Consider the following 21,804-nt stretch of genomic DNA (forward strand, 5'->3'; position numbering starts at 1 on the left):
ATCTAATAATCTCGCAAGCCTTAACTTTCAGTTAATACTGTTAATAATTATGGCCAAATTGCAGCTCTTATTGGAATCGATGTAAAACGAAGAATTTAACTTTAAACAAAGATCATAAATGCAACTGACTGTAAAGTTACTTTTTGAGAAGAAAACCACTTTAATATAAAAAAGAAAATCAGCGCAGATACACTTCATACGACATTCAAATTCAACATGGTTTAGAGATGCAGTTTTATCGAAATATCTTGTTAGGTGAAGGTGCCTGAGTTCAAAGCAAGGAACGGGTAGGGCCGAACGGTACGAGACCAATCTAAGAGAATATTAATATGCAAACAAGGCATGAACAAACAGGGAGGAAAAGCAAATGTGGATGAAAAGCAAACGTGAGCAAAAAATGCTTAAATGCAAGCACGAAAAACAAAGGAGAAAATGAAGACAAGGAAAAAAAAAATGAGTGTGAATATAATGAAAAGATACTTTTGCTCTTTAACGGTATGTCTCTCCAAGCTTCAGTTTGATGGGAATCTAATTTCACTCTTTTCTTCTTCTTCTTTCTTTCTTTCTTTCTTTCTTCTTTCTTTTTCTCTCTTCTCTCTCTATATATATATATATATATATATATATATATATATATATATATATACATACGGCTTCAATATCAGCAGCAAATCGCCAAAACGACTTCCATGAAAAAGAAGCTCTGATCTCATCACAAAATTCTAACGCAAACCTTCCAGTCCTCCAGGTAAGTTACGCCTACCACCTAATTCCTCGGCTTCGGAATATTGAGGAGCCACAAAGCATGTGCCTGAGTACCACTGTGAACACAATGCTACCCGACGAAGAGCCGTTCCTCAGTGATGTAATGAAGTCGGCGAAAAGATCAACTGGGATCTTTCCTAGATAGTGACCCCAACAAAGTCCGGGGATCGTTATCTGTGACTAATATTTCTTAGGGGTCATTACGTTTATGATATTTACAGTCTTTTGTTTTGTTTACGGTGGTCCCAACGGGTTTGTACTAACAAGCCGCAAGGTGGGATGCATTAGTTAAAAACCCTTGGGGTCACTATTCAGGAAAGATCCAAAAATGTTTAGTTACAAGGTCATTTAGACGAGGTAAAAGGTCTTCAGCAATCGATAATCATATATAATGCAAAAGTACTCCTCCTCCTCTCTGCCCTGGTACCTGCACCAACTGCCGATATCGGAAAGTTAACGAATGTACGCACAAACACATAAAGAAACACACACACACACCCTCGCAAAGTTAGCGCGTGTAACAGCTCCGCACACACACATATCCACTTATACACAGCAAACAAAAAAGTGTCATGCTGCCTTGCTGTCATACCACCTGCTGTGTATATATATATATATATATACACACACACACAGCTGCTGTGTATATATATATATATATATATATATATATATATATATATATATATATATATATATATATATATATATATATATACACACACACACACACACACACACATATATATATATATATATATATATATATATATATATATATATATATATATATATATATATATATTAAATTAACAGCACTTATGAAACCATTCTCAGTAAATACCTGCAGGTGGTCTGAGTCCTAATGAACATAATTCTACATGTCAGATTATTATTATTATTATTATTATTATTATTATTATTATTATTATTATTATTATTATTATTATTATTATTATCATTATTATTATTATTATTATTATTATTATTATTATTATTATTACATTTCTAATGAACACACGTTCTTATGGAGAGGGTCACGAACTTGAAAGAAAAACTTCCTCATACTGGAATTCTTGTACTGAGAAAAGATGAACACCGAACAAATGAAAGGCTGAATAACTCATAAACAAAAAAAAAATATACGTAAGGATGAAGTAAAATATAAAACCGTGCCACTTCTCAGTAATGATAATTAAGAGGAAAGCATTCAGACAAGAATGAAATGAAAATATGAACAAAAAATTTTTCGCCCTGTACACAACTACGCACTACGCACCTAATATCTTTTCTTAAATGCAGAGGAGGGTGGGGGAAGGCAATCAAATGCCTTTACCTGACGAAAGCCTGACGTCACAGAGAAGGGAAAGCGTTGTTCATAAACCACAGAGGAATCACAAAACTAGAACGGACATGAAATACTGAAGGAAGGAAACAAAGGAAACAGAATCCTGAAACCTGGTTTAATCATTTATTGCAAATGTGTATCACAATACATCTCACTTGGTACAACCTGCTTCATTAGGCTCTTACAGCAAAAATGACTTGATCAGGCACAGAGTTCACAGAATTCTTATCATACGCTGTCACAAACATGCATATCTGGAACTGAAGTGTTTATGAATGAAATGAAATCTTCGTTAGGAAACCCTGCCGTGGATCGATGAGAAAAATGCACTGATGGAAAATATAAGAATGAAGAATTTGACGAAAATTACTGGCCAGTAACCACGTTCAATGAACTTGTAAATATTTTAGTTAGCCTTAACTGAAAGTAAATGAAGGTAAGCCATCTCACTTTCCTACATCAATATGGTTGTCTTTTTTCCAAGGATGCATAGAAAAGTGAGTTTGTTTAAGTGATAATAATATAACGCAAATCATTTGGGCGTAATTTCGGTCAAGAACTGCTATATACATGGTCAAAGTCACTAAGTATAAGGAAATGGTTTATGATCATAATGAATTGGTGGGAGAATGATCTCTGAAGTTACATACATCTGATTGAAATATGGGTATGGTAGGCTTGAACGGGGGAAGAACATTGTCTTGACGATGCATGCATGCATATATATATATATATATATATATATATATATATATATATATATATATATATATACATATATACAGTGAATCCTGCTGGTCACATTCACTAAATGTTTAGAACTATGGAGGCTGTCCAATGAGCTCTAAACTTCTTGAAATCTTCTGTTCACAGACAGAGCGTAGCTACAAAGTCGGTGTTAAATCACAGATACAGTGTAGCCACAAAGTCAGTGTTAAAATAAAGTTTTGAAAAATGTACAGCTATTTCAGAAGCATTATAACCCGAGTGAAAATTGAACAACGGATGAGCAATTGTACATCACAGATAGCTTCATTACACAGCACCAGTTATTGCAGTACAGATTACGAATATCTTTTCTTTTGTAACATATATCAGTAGTCAATCTATAATCAACACATTGGGCACGTGATAATGTGTCGATGTGAATTCACACTGTGACAGTTTCTTGTAAGTGTGCATTAATGCTCCCTGAAATATCCTATGCACGAGTATAAGGCACATGAGGGTATGCACATGAATTTCACATAAAAACATGCAAAAATACAGACCTTTAAAACCTGATGTTGGCAGTTTAATAGTTCCATACTTATAAAAGTACGCTTAAACATGACAATTAAACAGTCTTCAGTTTGTTGCCAACTTTAACCACAAGTTTTGTCAATGAATGAAATTTTCTAAAAAAACATCAAGTATTTACCATTTACTTGGCAGCTTCTAATACTTTCACCTAAAACTTAATGTACCTTCTTGGTCAAAAGTCAGGATGGATCTTATCACTCTCCTGCACACTCGTTCCACAATGACTCTAGCCCAGTAGTCTATGTCATGGTCATAAACAACATCCAATATTTCCTTTTTCGAATTGTGCTTCTTTATGGCAGCTGCATATACATTCTTAAGGTCAGCAAAGGTCTCACCAATCACTCGATTACTTAACCAGCGAATATACTTCTGCACAGAGGGCGCAGCCTCGGCGTATGCATGCAATGATATGTTACTGTCAGATACATCAGGTGTTTCTGTAGGTGTGGAAGGAGTTCCACTGCCTTCAGGATCTTCAAACAACCTATTAGACATTGCTGAATTTTTATATTTAGATTGAACTACAGGCCCGAATAGGTTTCCTTCACTTCTAGACCTCTGAAGAACAGGTATTTTGCTCTTGTGTGAATTCAATCTCAAAGACCTTTGTTTCAGTTGCAGGTCTCTATAGTCATTCTGACTATCTGAATTACTGCGGTATAGGCGAGTTGGCCTATTTGCGCTTACCGAATTTCTTTGGGGGGTTTTAATATCTACGTCTTCACTGAAACTAACTTTCTGAGATTTGTTCCCCGTGCCATCTCTATTACGTAATTCAGGAGTTTTTGAGACTTCAATCATTGATGAGTCTTTCTCCTCATTGCTATTAAGATCTTTGTCTGAAAATAAAGTACTCAAATTCAGTTCATCTAATTCTTGAATATACATATTCTCTTCATTACCTGGACTTCCTACGCCAGAATCATTTTCCAGATATTTTTCTGAAGATGTATGATCAAAGACAGTGTTTATCACTGGATTCAGAGGGGACCTTCTTGATGATGAGTCACCCGAGTTGCTCTCAACATTGTCATGAGTGCTGGGTTCAGTTACAGAGCTGACCTCCAAAGAATCATTTTCAGAATCACTATCACTGAGATTTTTCAACATGTTACATAGACGTTCTACAATTACTTGGTTCTTAACAGTATCCGAAAGCTGAGGATTCATTTTATTCCATCGTATCCGCGCAGCTGAAGTTCCCCTTGATGGGGTAGGAGTAAGAGGCCTTGTCTTAGCAGAATCTTGTTTCTCTGTCTTCCTCGACTTAACGGAATCTTGCTTTACTGCCTGAGGTTTTCTTTGAATGTCAGGAAGGCGAGGGGGCCTTTTCAGAGGTTTCCGTCGCACAGAAGGCACAATTTGCTTCTCATCATTTTCCATTGGACGACGACGACGGATCCGTCTCAGTCTTTGCAAATGGTTCTCACATGCAAGGTTGGTCTTGCTTAGTAGACCGGGATACACAGCACCAGGACCAACACATTGCCCATGGTCTATCAGTCGTGTAACTGACTTTCCACCAGCACCCTCTGGAGATTTTGGTGTGTCGAGACGAGGGAGGCGGCCACTTTTGCCCCTCGATAAAAGCTTGGTTATTGTACTAGAAAGTTCTGGCGAGAATACTTCCCTTTCTTCCTCTCCCGCCTGCTGGGGTCCTTCTGAAGAGGTATCACCATAACACCTCTGTGGATCTTCTTCTGACCAGTCTGCCACCTCCAGTTCCAGTCCCTCCATCAAATTGAGCCTCGTCATTTCCAACAATCCTTCTACCCTGTAACTACCAAAGTTGCTGCGGCTGGCACCTTTCATGGTCTTAAATTCAACCGCATCAATGCTGCTGGTTGGTCTTCTTTCCTCCCAAAATTTATTCACCTTGGGTTGGAAGCCTCCGAATGCTGCGGGTGAAGACGGAGGGACCTGAGTAGGTGGCAGGCGTTCAGGGGACTGACCTTCTGGGACCTCCAGTACCGTTTCCAGAACATGGTACCTCCTCGCCGGCAACAAATTCTGCGGGGAGAGTCAGACCATCAGTCTCTCGCCCGCTTTGTCAATTCTAGAATGTCTGTATATGAGAAACACCTTTGGACTTTGTATAAGCAGTTATTTAACGTATTTAAACTAGGATTTACACAACTAAATTATACAGCACTTTGGTGCCCTTCTTTTGGTGCAAGTGACTAAATAGTTTTTGTGCTCAGATGAAAGCACAGATAAAAATGATTAGCATAAAGACTTAAAGATAGTTACGTTCATTCAATAGCTTAGCAATTTACCTAATTTAGGTAATCACAATTCTGTTTACCACTGGCATTTACATGCACGATTAAAACACGCAACTTTGTTAAGCGCAATACCAGTGTTGGACAATGAAATTAATAAAAAAAATATTCAAAATACCTAACAAAGCAAACAAAATGATTACACCGACAAGTCAAATCAGGCGAAATATCTTCTTCCAGACCTTCCTTTAACTTCTTGACCCTTTCGTCCTATTCTCCTACACCTTCGGAGAGGGGGGGGGGGTATAGAAAATGAGACAAGGCAGGTTCCGGTATGGCACGCGGGGTCATTTACGTCATTTATGTCCCGAAAAGACAAATATTTTGGACGTGGTCTTTATGTCTTGAGCACCACGCGAGAAACACATAGGCAGTAAAATGGTCACACAACAGAGACAATACTCCTGATCCACCTTAAGCGAGGTATTCCCATCTTTGACCAAATGACAGTGAAATGAAGATGCACGCTACGAGAGAGAGAGAGAGAGAGAGAGAGAGAGAGAGAGAGAGAGAGAGAGATAAAAATCAGAGTTGATTGAAATGCTAAAGATGTGACCTTATAAAACCAACAAACATAACCTGAACCTAAGCAATGTTCATGATCAAGATCTGAAAAATTGTTGCGACAGTTTTAGTAACCATAAATCAATCAAATATGAAAAAGCTTTTTCTTAACTACTGGAACAAAAAGGGTGAAATCGTAGATACAAAGACAAAGCCAGTGATAAAAAAAAAACGCCTCACACAACGACTGGCAATGTTCTTGATCTTCATTTCGAGGTTTTCGTTCATCAGAATAACAAATCATGGTGAACTGGATTGCAAAAGGTCTATTTTAAAAAGGGAAAATAAACAAGTAAAAAATGCGCCGAAGGTTCTTCGGCGAAATCGAGTTTTCCGTACAGCCGCTACAGCGTATACCTTAATCAAGGCCACCGAAAATAGATCTATCTTTCTGTGGTCTCGGTACAATGCTGTGTGAGCCGCGGCCCATGAAACTTCAGTCACGGGCCGGTGGTGGCCTATCCTATATCGTTGCCAGAAGCACGATTATGGCTAACTTTAACTTTGAATAAAATAAAAATGACTGAGGCTACAGGGCTGCAATTTTGTATGTTTGGTGATTGGAGGGTGGATGATCAGCATACCAATTTGCAGAACTCTAACCTCAGTAGTTTTTAAGATCTGAGGGCGGACAGAAAAAAGTGCGGACAGAGTAAAGTGCAGACGGACAGAAAACTAAAAGTTGAACTAGAATAGTGACACAGTGTTAACTTGTGAGAACCACAATTTTCCAATTCACATTACTATTCTTATGGTAGATATTATTATATTTTCATTAGTATATGGTCAAGTATGAAAAAATCGTTTACACATCTTTGCTGAATTCATTATCATTTTCTCTTTGTGGTTAGCACGCTCCATATTATGTTACTCAAAGTATAACGCCTTCTAGAACTTGACAATTTTCACCAAAGTCTGTGCATAAGGCGCGCGCGAGCACACACACACACACGCACACAGCTGGGAGCCGATGGGGGAAGAATGTGAATACTTTAAAGAAACCTTAAGACGAATTACCAAAGAAAATATCTTATACAGGTAACCCATTATTCAAAACGGCAAGCGAGGTAGGAAATAGAAACGCCTACAAATATCAGAAAGAAATATATCAACAAATAAATATTTCAGAGGAATAGAATCTACTGGTCACTTTTTTGCCAGTTACCTATGTAATTTAATAGCACGTTCTTAACTTCTGACTTCTTCACACTTTTGCATGTTTTTGCTACAAAGTTCAGGGTCCAGAATGCAGAGCCTGGAAGTACCCTGATCGTGCTGGTGGCAGGATTCAAACCCGCATCCGAGTAATCAGAACAAGGTCACGTGGCCGGCCTGATCACGTTCTGATACTCTGGATGCGGGTTCGAATCTTGCTACCGGACATCAGAATTACTTCAGATTCTCGCATTTATCCAAGGCTTGTAGGACAAGGATCCAAAGTGAGAAGTATCTGAGAAGTTAAGAGTGGCATTGCTATTGCAGTTTCAAAGGACTTTAATGTCTATAACTGATCAAAACTGATTTAAGAAATTTTGGCTATAAAGTCGAACACTGAGGCACTTTCAGCCATTCATCGCTTAGGACAGTGAAAAGAGGGAGTCAGAGAGGCTGGACAGCAAGACTGAAGAAAGGACGCCGGAACGGAGTTCAAGTAATGTGGCAAAAAGTAGGTTTTAGGTAGGGCCGAAAGGAGGCGGCAGACAACCTTTGGTAATGTCTACAGTGCACCACGTGAGGTTCACGCATTACCCCCCTACGAGTGCCTGATGAAAATGAAAAAGAACCTAACAGGGTAACCGCATGGAATCAAATGGTCTGATTAGCCTTTAGGAGAAAGTGGAATGAATAGCTTTCTCTGCGTTTCCAGATTATGTAAAATAAGGAACGTCATCGTAGACAACCTGTCTTAAGAATACACATACTTTCCACCACGCTGTCCAACCTCTTTAACTCTTCTCCTGCCCTAATTTTTACTCCACATTTAGGAACAAATCCTTCGGAGTAGCAGGAAGTCTAAAAAGGTAACACGGTGTGTTTTTGTGAAACTATTTTATTGCAGTAATAATAATAATAATAATAATAATAATAATAATAATAATAATAATAATAATAATAATATCATTGCCTTAAAAATGTGGCACGGTGTGTTTTTTCGAAACTATTTTGTTGTAATAATAATAATAATAATAATAATAATAATAATAATAATAATAACTTAGCGACTTTTGATTGCTTGTCAAAGCTGATGGACTCCTCCTATTGGCTGGGAGCGGAGGAGACCCCCCAGCTTTGACAACCAATGAAAATCGCCAAATTTTATGTATGACAGCTTGCGGGTATAAATAATAATAATAATAATAATAATAATAATAATAATAATAATAATAATAATAATAATAATAAGAACTACACTGACAAAAGATATACGAGATATAAATCGCCTCTTTTTTTCTGTACAGAAAATTTCTTGTGAGTAATATCTTTATTGTCAGATCTATTATTCTGCAATACCTTTAGGCGGACACTTTTACACACACACATTTCCAAATGCGACCAAGGTTATGCTTCACTAAAGACTTTACACACAAACCAATAAAACGCGACAGAAAGAATACTTTGTGATACTAGTTCTTCCACGAGTGTTCATGAACTCCGATGACAGGTTTATTTTCTTAGCAGAGAGAGAGAGAGAGAGAGAGAGAGAGAGAGAGAGAGAGAGAGAGAGAGAGAGAAATATGATACTAGGATAGTCACCTGCTCTGAGAGAGAAAGAAAAATATGATACTAGGATTGTCACCTGCTCTGAGTGAGTGAGTGTGTGTGTGTGTGTGTGTGTGTGTGTGTGTGTATGGAGAGAGAGAGAGAGAGAGAGAGAGAGAGAGAGAGAGAGAGAAATATGATACTAGGATAGTTACCTGCTCTGAGAGAGAAAGAAAAATATGATACTAAGATTGTCACCTGCTCTGAGTATGTGTGTGTGTGTGTGTGTGTGTGTGTGTGTGTGTGTGTGTGTGTGTGTGTGTGTGAGAGAGAGAGAGAGAGAGAGAGAGAGAGAGAGAGAGAGAGAGAGAGAGAAATATGATACTAGGATCGTCACCTGCTCTGAGAGAGAGAGAGAGAGAGAGAGAGAGAGAGAGAGAGAGAGAGAGAGAGAGAGAGAGAGAGAGAGAGTGAATATGATACTTGGATAGTCACCTGCTCTCATGTCTTGAGAGTAAACAGCCTCGCCCTTTCTGTTTTTCTCAAAGGTTCCCATTAGGAAATTAACTGGGCTCTAATATACAGTATATGATGCATTTCAATAACTGATTTTCTAACATTTACAAGAGCGGGTTTATCTCCAGCACCGATATAGATTTCCGACTGGTCGAATTTCACCATTGGAAGGGCAACAACAGGAAAAAAAAATCAAGTTTTCATCACCAGGTTGTGACTTCAGAGGCTACAATTATTATTATTATTATTATTATTATTATTATTATTATTATTATTATTATTATTATTCAGCAGATGAAACCCATTCATATGGAACAAGCCCACCACAGGGGCCACTGACTTGAGATTCAAGCTTCCAAAGAATATGGTGGTTATTTGGAAGAATTAAGAAGAAGTGAAATACAGAAAGAAGAGATCCCACTTATCAAAAATAAATAAATAAATAAATAAACAGATAAATAAATAACAAAGTATTAAAAGTACCAAGACCCACAGGCTGTCATACCATCAGAGCAGGTAATGGGGAGCCTGAAAATGCAAAATATTTTCTCATGTCTGTTGAGAAACCTCAATCAGCAAAATCTTAACAGACACCAACGCTATAAAAAAAAAAAGGGAGCATTCAGTACCAAATCATATCTTCAAAGACCCAGATCTTCAGACCATATAAGGGCAGATTTACAATAGCTTATTCTATAGCAATTCACCTCATTCCAGACCACAAAATAAATGCTATCTGACAACCCACCGCAATAAAACACATTTTTACGCTTTTACAATAATTAAAAAAAAAATGCTTCTCTTGGTTCAGTTGCTGGTATTCGGTTGTACGTCTGTCCCGTCAATCGTATAAATTGATATTATTGGATCTTTCCTAGATAGTCAACCCCAGGGTTTTCGGGGTTCGTTATCTAGGACTGTTTTCGGGGTTCGTTATCTAGGACTAATATATCTTGGGGGTCATTATCTCTATGATATTTACAGTCTTTTGTTTATGCTTTTACGGTCATCCCCAACGGGGATACAAGGGTGGATACGTACCGCGTTAAAATTTACCCTTGGGGTCACTATCTAGGAAAGATTCATATTATTTAAACACTGACATGAAAAAAGCACCTACTCAGTGTCGTTTCCTTCAGGTTGCACAGGAACATTAGATTGCTAGACCTGTCAATCGTATACAATAAAAACATATCTGAAAGCCGACGTCTGTACTTACATGATCTGTAACGTCGAGTGTCTCCGGGTAATCGGAAATGAGGTAGTCTACTATGCCGCGGTGATCGTGAACAACTGCCTTGTGAAGGAGGCCTACGCCCTGTTGGATCAAAAAAAGAACAAATATGAACAATAATAAATATGAATAGTAAAAAATTATGAACACTGAAGAATATGAACAATACAAAAATATGAACAATGAAAAATATGAGCAGTCCAAAAATATGAATAATGAAAAATATGAACAATAAAAAAATATGAATAATCAGAATTTTCATCCGTCGGACGAAAACCAGAAAGAACAATTAAGGTCCTCATGAGAATAAAATACAACATAGAATTTAGGCCAGGGGCCAAGCACTGGCCCCTATGAGGTCATTCAGCGCTGAAAGGGAAACTGACAGTAAGGTTTGAAAGGTGTAACAGGAGGAAAACCTCGCAGTTGCACTATGAATCAATTTTTAGGAGAGGGTGGAAAGTAAGATGGAAGAAAGAGAATATGAACGGAGGTACAGTACAAGGAATGAAAGGGATTGCAGCCAGGGGCCGAAGGGACTGACGCTGCAAAGATCCTTAAGTAATGCCTACAGTGCACCGCATGAGGTGTACTGACGGCGCTAACCCCACTACGGGGAAGATCGTCATGAGATTCGGTGTCAAGGAAGTGCTGGTTGTTGGCTGGGCATAAGATAAATGGCAAACACTTTGTTTTAGGTTTTTTAATAATGTTAATAATCTTCCAACTTCTCGAGAAGTGAAACCATGAATAAATTCCGCAATAATCTGTACAGTCTAAATATAGTAGAATCCACAGAATCGATCCAGATATAATAGAATCTATAGAATCAGTTCAGATATAACTGAATCTATAGAATCGGTCCAGATATAACAGAATCTACAGAATCAGTCCAGATATAACAGAATCCATACCGAGAGCTTTTGAGAGCCTGCTCAGCCCTCGTGTTCTATATGAGAACTGAACAGGCTTCCGGAAGGTCTGTATAAATTTTCATACACATAGTAAACTAACGGTGGATTATAGTCTTTAATAATAATAATAATAATAATAATAATAATAATAATAATAATAATAATAATAATAATACGAGTAAATGAAGCACCAGCAATAAAAATATTGATGATCATTAGGTGACAGAACACTGACATTATGTAGTTATGGGATGCAAGAAACTAAATATGGACCGCGAAATTACATGAAATGTAAAAAAAAAAAAAAAAAAAAACACACACATACACACACCGAAAAAAAGAAATAAATGAAAGTCGCCAAACAAAAATAAATACGTCAATAACTAACAACCAGAGGCTGAGTGATGAAACAAGTCGAGGTGATGGCGTCATGGAACTTATCCACTGGTTCTGGGGCATCGTTGGGACCCACCGCTACAAGCAATTTATGCCTTCAGGCAGTTTCTTACAATTGAAAACCACAGAAGAAATAAAGAACGTTTGAAAAAGAAACAAAGAATGATGGTGGTTTACGATCGCATGCTAAATCTGCATTCCAACCTCTGCATCAAGCGTATAATAAGAATTCCTTTCGTGCTTGAACGCACACGAGGCATAGCAGCCCTTACGAATGATGAGAGGATATCTGGTCCCATTACGGGACCACAGTATAATTATGATTAAGTACTGCTTCCTGGAGAAATCAAGAGCACTACCTGAGTGCATGTGAAGAGAATGGAATAGTATACAGAATTTTGGCCAAAGGCCAAGCGCTGGCACCTATGAGGCCATTCAGCGTCGAAACGGAAACTGTGAATCAAAAGGTTTGAAAGGTGTAACAGGAGGAAAACCTCGAAGTTGCACTATCGAAACAATTGTTAGGAGAGGATGGAAGAACGAGTATATGAACGGAGGTACAGTAAAAGGAATAAGTTAAATAAGTTAAGTATACCTTAGTTTAACCGGACCACTGAGCTGATGAACAGCCCTCCTAGGGCTGGCCCGGAAGGATTAGACTTATTTTACGGCTAAGAACCAATTGGTTACTTTAGCAACGGCACCTACAGCTTACTGTGAATCCGAACTACATTATAGCGAGAAATAAATTTCATCACCAGAAATAAATTCCTAACCTTCATCAGCCGGTCGTGGAACTAGAACTCCGCCCATCGAGTGACAGTCTGAAGCCCAACCGACTCGGCCAACAAAGGGCCTAAGTAGTAAGAAAGGGGGTTGCAGCTTAGGGGTCGAAGGACGCTGCAAAAGAAACTCAAGTAATACCTACATAGCAACGCATGAGGTGTTTGAAGGTACCCACCTTCCCTACGGGGAGAGTGTATGTAAAGAATGAATTGATAACAGAATGAATAATGGAGGAATATATAAAGAATCTATGTCACAGAGAGGCCAAGCACTAAAGCAAGGTAGGTCACGCTCAGCCTTCTCGGTATCTGAGAAAATGATTTAGTTATATCATCCAGCTTTTCATTCCCTCTGGTAAATTGACGGAAATATGGTTTACGTCATATGAAGGAATTAGTTTGGTCTTGAAACAATGAAATGGAATGGAATATAGAATTTAAGACAAAGGCCAAGCGCTGAGACCTATGAGGTCATTCAGCGCTGGAACGGAAATTGGGAGTAGAAAGGTCTGGTGTAACAAGAGGAAAACCTCGCAGTTGCACTATGAAATAAATGCCAAGAGAGGTTGGATAGCAAGATGGAAGAAAGAGAATATGAATGGAGGTACAGTAAAAGGAATGAAAGGGGATGCAGCTAGGAACTGAGGGAACGCTGCAATGAGGTGGTCTTGAAACAAAGTAAGATCTGTGACTGATATTTTCTTAAGTATTGGACGCGGGCGAGGGGATTTCATTTTAATATACGTCACAGAGATTGCAATGCAATTTTGAAATTATATTCAACTTTTACATATATACCCTGTTCCATTTTTACTTATTACGTCTACATCCATGTTTGTTCAATTATCCCCGTTATACAAAACTTCTCTTCCGTTTTTTTTTAAGCAAGTTTGCTTAGAAAGACAACAACCTATTAGGCCTGTTACATACGAATAAGTGCACATTTTGAGAAATTATATGAAACGACAACTAATAAACTTAGAAGCTGTTTGCTGCGCCTGCGTCTACAGCAGTATACAATTAGGCAAACTGCATTAACATCATAAATTTACCTTTTATTTTAATACTTTTTTATCCATTTGTTAATTTATTAATTTATTTTTTCTTTTTTAATAAGTGGGATCTCTTCTTTCTGTATTTCCTTTTACCTTCTCTTACTTCTTCCTAATGCACACCATATTCTTTGGAAGCTCGAATTTCAAGTCAATGGGCCTGTGGGGTTGTTCTATATGAATAGGTTTCATCTTCTGTAAATAGTAATAATAGAGCTTCTGTGCTCACGGCTGAAAGGACAACTATAAGATATACCTTACCTTAAAAATAAGAAATAAGAAAACCAACTAAAACATATACCTTATCTTAAAAATAAGAAATAAGAAAACCAAGTAAAACATATACCTTATCTTAAAAATAAGAAATAAGAAAACCAACTAAAACACACCCTATCTTAAAATTAAGAAATAAGAAAACCAAGTAAAACATATACCTTATCTTAAAATTAAGAAAAAGAAAACCAACTAAAACATATACCTTATTTTAAAATTAAGAAATAAGAAAACCAACTAAAACATATACCCTATCTTAAAATTAATAAATAAGAAAACCAACTACAACATATACCCTGTCTTAAAATTAAGAAATAAGAAAACCAACTAAAATATATACCTTATCTTAAAATTAAGAAATAAGAAAACCAACTAAAGCATATACCCTATCTTAAAATCAAGAAATAAGAAAACCAACTAAAACATATACCCTGTCTTAAAATTAAGAAATAAGAAAACCAACTAAAACATATACCTTATCTTAAAATTAAGAAATAAGAAAACCAACTAAAACATATACCCTGTCTTAAAATCAAGAAATAAGAAAACCAACTAAAACATATAATTCTGTCTTAAAATTAAGAAATAAGAAAACCAACTAAAACATATACCTTATCTTAAAATTAAGAAATAAGAAAACCAACTAAAACATATACCCTGTCTTAAAATCAAGAAATAAGAAAACCAACTAAAACATATAATTTTATCTTAAAATTAAGAAATAAGAAAAACCAACTAAAGCATTACAAATCCCATCTTAAAATCAAGAAATAAGAAAACCAACTAAAACATATACCCTGTCTTAAAATTATGAAAATAAGAAAACAACTAAAACATATACCTTATCTTAAAATTAAGAAATAAGAAAACCAACTAAAGCATATACCTTATCTTACAAATAAGAAATAAGAAAATCAATTCAGATAACTGAAGCAACACAAACACCATTAACATATATATGTTGTAATAAGGAAATCAAGAAAACCCATTTCTTGCAAAAAAATAAATTAAGGAAAATCCTTGACATAAATTCTCACTCAGTTTCTGAATAAGTAAATAAGGAAAAACACGTCACATAAAACCTTAGTTATTCGCAAAATTTTCAAGTATGGGAAACCTTTCACAAAATCTCTTATTTTCAGAGAGAGAGAGAGAGAGAGAGAGAGAGAGAGAGAGAGAGAGAGAGAGAGAGAGAGAGAGAGAGAGAGATCGAAACATATATGACTGCAATGCGGGGTTGGGGGTGGAAGGAGAAGCCATAACTGGGCTCAGAACAGCACCACCTACAACAACATTAATAATAATAATAATTATAAAATCCAAGTGGATCTTTCTCGTTTGTCTTCCCCGGGTGGGGACGGGGTAGGTAGGGGATCGGGAGGGTAGGGGAGACATGACACACCCACCCTTCTCCTGCAAACCTGTTAATCCGCCCTGGGTGGGGGCGGGGTAGGTATGGGATCGGGAGGGTAGGGGAGACATGACGGGCAGCGCCGGGTTCCAGCGCAGCGTAACGCAGGCCATCAAGCTCGTAATAATAATAATCAGGGAACAAACCCCAGGAAGAAAACTACCATCCTCACCTGTGCATCCTTAGATCTGGCCAACTTCCTTCTATCTAATAAGGCCTTCAAGTCCCGCAGGTTTCCTTTCTCGACAGCATCGTGTATCAGGTCGATTTTGGACTGCGGAAGAAAAAAGAAGACAAATTGGACATTATAATTTCCGACTGTCGAAGAAATCAAAAAATGATATTCAATCATGACAATGCAAAATGGAGTCTTTGCGACACATTTCTCACAACAATACCCCATTTAAAAAATACTCAGAGTAGCATGATCTTGAAATGGAGAAACAAATCCACAGTTATGTATGGGTACATATATTTAAGAATAAATCTCGACAGAGAGCTTTCAGGAATCTGTTCGATTCCCCTTTTCAATAAAATTGAAAAGAGGAATCGAACAGATTCTCGAAAGCTATCCGTAGAGATTTATATCTAAAAATATGTACCCATACGTGACTGTGGATTTGTTGCATCAATACCCCATTTCTCTACAGAAGTGGTTCTCAACCTTTTTTGGCCCATGCACCCGTTCACCATATGTCAGAATGTTATCCCCCCAACCCCCTTTCCAAAATTGTCTGTCTCAAATCCTCATTATAGCCTCCCTTTCTGAACAACCTCGCCCAGAATGTTGCTTTGTACCGAAAAAAAAAAGAGTTAAAAAGGACCTGGAATGAAATCAATAAATTGTGACGTAGACTTTCTATAACTTTTTAATAATTATATACACATGGGTGAAACGTTGACTTCCGGAATGAAAGCAATCAAAAGGATCGTAGATTAATTATTATTGCGTTGCGTGAAATATTTTTCTCCGTGGATGTAGATTTTGCCGGCTTTACGGGGGGACCACTATTACCCAAAATCCAAAGGTGGTAAAATAATACGCAAGCTTTCATTATACTCGTTACCGTCATTAATCATCTTTTGAGTAATTACGTAACCCCATTCAATCTGCTTTTGAATGACTGCGTAGTCGGCCACCCTCACTTTTTTTGATAGAGCAACACTGACCCAAGGTCACGAGACGCGAGTCGCCAAGAATGAATAAATAGCCCTTCTGTCCTGAAAAGCGTTGAGTCAAGAGCTATCAAATGTTAACCCTAATGGAAATGACCTTCCAACGCTGACCCTACCCATATACGGAACTCATTTGGAAAGGGCGTAAGGAAAGGGACACCGCCCCCAACCTTATAGTCCTTGATGGTCATTGATCTTGCGGGAACAAATTACCTGCTCGTTCTTCCAATCATTTTCCAGTGGGTAACACGACCTTAAGTGTCGTTCTATACACGCAAGAAACGCGAAAAAAAAATAACTGCCCGACGTAGAGGAATTGTGGCGGGTACTCTAAGCATCAAATTACCCCCATATGTTTCCATGTATCTGTTATTTCGTCATTATCCGAGACATATAACTTTACATTCATTTTCTCTATCTTAAAAAGGGGTTGTTGGTTCCTTAGGGGGTTTTCTTTATTTTTCCGTCCCCCCCCCTTTTTTTTTAATATCAGGCCCAGTCTGGATAAGGGTATTAAGACTGTCTGCCTAACCAGCACATCCATTTTAAAAATCTCACTGGATCTTACATTTAAAAAAAAATGAGACCTGAAACTATACAAATTTTAGTAAATTAAATCACACTGACATCCTAAAGAGGATATGCCCTTTCATGTCCTAATGCTCCTGTTATCTTCTTAAAATCTAGAATTTTACATTTTTTCCTGATGTTACCACATTCACATACGAATAAAACCACTTTGCATCTTAATACTTCGCTTCTTTTGTCAACATACGAGACAACACATTATAATTCTGATCACAATTACTGGTTTTGAGAATGTTTGAAGGTATATTCTTCACTTAATGAGAATATTTTGACTGAGATATCGATCTCAATAAGGCATTTTTAGCTTTCTGTAAAAGAAAACTATTGAGCCGGCTTTGCTGTCCGTCCGCACTTTTCTGTCCGCCCGCTGATCTTAAAAACTACTGAGGTTAAAGGGCTGCAAACTGGTGGTATGTTGATCATCTACCCTCCATTCATCAAACATACCAAATTGCTGCCCTCTAGCCTCAGTAGTTTTTATTTTATTTAAGGTTAAAATCAGCCATAATAGTGCTTCTGGCAACGATATAGGATAGGCCACAACCAAGCCGTGGTTTAAGTTTCATGGGCCAAGCTCATGCAGCATTATGCCGAGACCACCGAAAGACAGATCTATTTTCGGTGGCCTTGATTATACGATGCACAGAAAATTCGATTACGCAGAAGAAACTTCAGGGCACTTCTTTTACTTGTTTTCGGGAAGGACTAATTTCGCGCACGACTCATTATGAAGTCAGCGAGCTACTCCTAGCGTGTCATTTAGACATTCTTGCTTTTGCAATTTTGTGTGTGTGCTGAAGTTGGAACCATAATCACGTACCCAATTGTATTCTATAATGATTGGAAATTATAAACTGCATATGACGTATTATATAACGATTGAAAATTATAAAATACAAATGAAGTTTCATTTTACCACATATCATTTTAATCTCTTTTTAAAACAGTACGGCATGCAAACTCAGCACGGCAAAAGTCTACATATAAACACGCTGGAAGTCCGTCCGGCCCAAAAATAGCCGCAAATCGACAACAATCAACAAAACGAACGAAGTAAAAGATAGAAATTACACTTTCAGGAGGTCACCGTCAAAAGAGCCATTTATTGGAAACCTCGGAAAACAAATTCTAACCTTGTACGCAACATGACGTGTCAACACGAGGTTTCTTTTCAGAGGAAAAACTCCAAAAAGGGGAAAAACTGAACACTCGCAGAGACCAGTGAGAAGGTAATCTTCGTCTAGACGGCTTATTAGAGGTTTGAGAAATATGGTATTCTGGAAACTGTCAGGGGGCACGTATTGGTGCCACAAAGCCCCGGATGATGACAGAAACTGCAGTTGTTCTGAGAGTGAGATTCTCTTCAAGGTCTCTCGCGGTGGAATCTTAAAGGGCAAACAGAAAACAGACCATGGTGTGAACATGTAAACTAACAGTTAGAAATACGCTAGCTGGGCTGGAAACACTATTACTACTATTTTTAACGAAGATAACGTGTAGTTACTATCATTATTCCCTCTCCTTTACGAAAATTCTGTTGCTCACGACGTGGGACGAGTGTTAAAATTCAACACGAAAAATATGTAATAAGCTACAGGAAGAAAGGCATGTAATAATAATAATAATAATAATAATAATAATAATAATAATAATAATAACAATAATAATAATAATTTTACTTCAGCTCAAGGCCATATACACAAATCTAGATACATAACATGATAAAAAATGATAATCGGCAATGTCCACGCAGTTGCTGAAGTAGAAAAAATAGTATTCATAATAATGGTAATGATGGTATTAATATTGAGAATAATAGTAAAAAATCATTAAAAACGACAGCAATTTAAAAACAGAATGCATACAATTAATCCCTAGCTGTCTACACACCGAACGAACGCGTATCCTTTGAAGTAAAGTCTTCACCTCAAAAACATTGAGCTCTCTACTCTGAATCTCAAACCGAATAAGCTAAATAACAAGCACATGATCCTGGTATAGCAATACTGATATTATTTCCGTTTTTAGTTTTCTGTCAGTCCATAGATCTTAAAAACTACTGAGGTTAGAGGGCTGCAAATATGATGTTGGTCATCCACCCTCCAATCATCAAATATACCAAATTGCAGCCCTCTAGCCTCAGTAGTTTTTATTTTATTTAAGGTTAAAGTTAACCATAATCGTACTTCTGGCATCGCCATAGATAGCCTACCAACAACACAGGCCACCACCGTACCGTGGCTGAGTTTCATGGGCCGCCGCTAAGAATTTCATGGGCCGTGGCTGAGGCCACCACTGGATCGTGGCTGAGTTTCATGGGCCGCCGCTAAGAATTTCATGGGCCGTGGCTGAGGCCACCACCGGATCGTGGCTGAGTTTCATGGGCCGCGGCTGTACAGAAAACTCGATTGCGCCGAAGATGCTTCGGCGGATTTTTTGCTTGTTTTCGGGAGAGATGCGATTTTTATGTACCAGACGCAGACACGTGTTCACTGCAAAACTCTCTGGGTAGCTTGGAATGCGAGACACATTTCTCAACTTATGCCACCAGTGAAAATATTCTTCGAAAGAAATGTTAAAAGAAGAACTTCCGCGCGCCCAGTAGTATTGTAATTATAAACTGGGTTAACGAATTCGCTGACTAAGTAACTTTCTTCACTCTCATAGTCTTAGCCAAAGGATCTGATCTTAAATATGTGAGAATTGGCGCGAGGCAAAGTCAGAGAAGTTGGACAGCTTGGTAAATAAAGTAAAAAACGAATGAATGGGAAACAAAAGGCAGAAAGCAAGGCACTCGGAGGTACACTACAGTCTACAGTGAGCCACGAAAAACAAACTGTAAGTGGCACTCTCTGTACGGTAGATAATAAAATAATGGCACTACGAGTACTACTTCTGCTCCTCAAACTAATAAACTGACAGGAATGAGAAAAGGAAGAAAGATAAGAAAATGCGACTAAAGAGGAAATACAATAAAACTTCAAAGGAACTACCAAATACTCCAAAAATATACAAAATAAAATATTATCGAGGTAACAATAAAACACAATAAAAAATAAGAATACAATAAGAATCTTTAACATAAATACCAGCATTAAAATCATCTATAATAGTCGAAAAAGTCATACGTATCAACTTTAAAGAAAAAATAATAATTCAGAAATATCCAGCACAACGAACATACGACCCCATTCCCCTTCACATAAAAGATGAAAAAAAAAAATGAAACAAAAACCGTACGAAAAGAACAACGAGAACAAATGAAGAATGAACAAGCGTGACTCTCCGTAATGAAGAACTGACCCATCACCCAGACACCTTCCCCCTTATGATTAAAGTTTGCACAGGGAGTTCCACCTGTAATGACCCCATTTACCTCTCCCGGTGTAATAACCTCTCATTCCAGGTATACTTTGCCTACGCCCTATTCTTTGGTAAGAATAGGAAAATCCATTTGGGTCCTTCGCCTACCTTCTAATCTTTGGTGTGGAAAACACATCCATTTTGATCCTTTGACAACCTTCCATTCTTTGGTATGAAAAAAAAAAAAAAATTGGCACCTTGCCTACCTTCTATTCTATTTTTCTTTTCTTTGGTAAGAAAAGAAAAATCCATTTAGGTCCTTTGCCTACCTTCTATTCTTTCACATGAAAAGAAATCTATTCTGGTCCTTTGCCTACCTTCTATTCTATTCTATAGTATGAAAAAAAAATCTATTCTGGTCCTTTGCCTACCTTCCATTCTTTGGTATGAAAAAAAATCTATTCTAGTCCTTTGCCTACCTTCCATTCTTTGGTATAAAAAAAAAATGTTGGTCCTTTGCCTACCTTCTACCCTTTGGCAAGACAAAAAAAAATTAATTTGGGAATGAAAAAAAGGATAAGTGAGATTGATATTTATGGCCAAAATTTACAGCTTTTCCGAATTCATAAAAGGTACGTTAATTTTACTATAGTTTATTTTGAACTAACTTCATGTTTAATTACTGTTTCCTAACCTGGCGCTCCAAGTCCTTTCCCTACCTTCTATTCTTTGGCGACAAAAAAAGTTAATTTTGTGAATTAAAAATATTTTAAAAAAATAAGTGAAACTGACCTTTATGGCTAAAATTTCGTTTTTATTCTAAAGTCGGAAAAGTAGGCTACGTTATTTCTACTAAAGTTCAGTTTTAACTATATTTTATACTTAATTATTCAGTTTCCTGTCTAATCCATCTCTGTTATTCTTTGGTCATTAACCGTCCCGCACAAAAAAAAAATATATTCTTTGGTCACTAACCCTCCGCCCAAAAAAAAAAAAAGAAAAAAAAAATTCTTTGGTCATTACCCTCCCGCAAAAAAAAAGAAAAGGTTAAACAACTCGAGAAGTACAAATTATAGAAACATCAAGAGGAAGGGTACTAGCATGAATGGCTCAAATTCGTATCGCAATTCCTTTAAATTCTGCCAATTATGTACACGCTGCAGAATTCATTTTTACACCATTTTTCAAGCAC

At 37.3% G+C, this 21,804-nt stretch overlaps 1 protein-coding gene across 4 annotated transcripts in view; it reads right to left on the reverse strand.

The window, feature by feature from the left end:
- LOC136836372 (uncharacterized) overlaps positions 1-21,804 on the reverse strand; it is a 204,194-nt gene that overhangs the window by 130,366 nt on the left and 52,024 nt on the right. For all 4 annotated transcript variants that reach the window (XM_067100564.1, XM_067100563.1, XM_067100565.1 and 1 more), the window contains exons 4-5: positions 15,718-15,819; positions 10,700-10,798 (exon numbers count right to left, since the gene is read on the reverse strand). In XM_067100564.1, coding sequence (XP_066956665.1) covers positions 10,700-10,798; positions 15,718-15,819 — 201 coding nt within the window. The remainder of the gene's footprint in view (positions 1-10,699; positions 10,799-15,717; positions 15,820-21,804) is intronic.

Source organism: Macrobrachium rosenbergii, chromosome 56 (genome assembly GCF_040412425.1).
Source record: "Macrobrachium rosenbergii isolate ZJJX-2024 chromosome 56, ASM4041242v1, whole genome shotgun sequence".
Classification (NCBI taxonomy): domain Eukaryota; kingdom Metazoa; phylum Arthropoda; class Malacostraca; order Decapoda; family Palaemonidae; genus Macrobrachium; species Macrobrachium rosenbergii.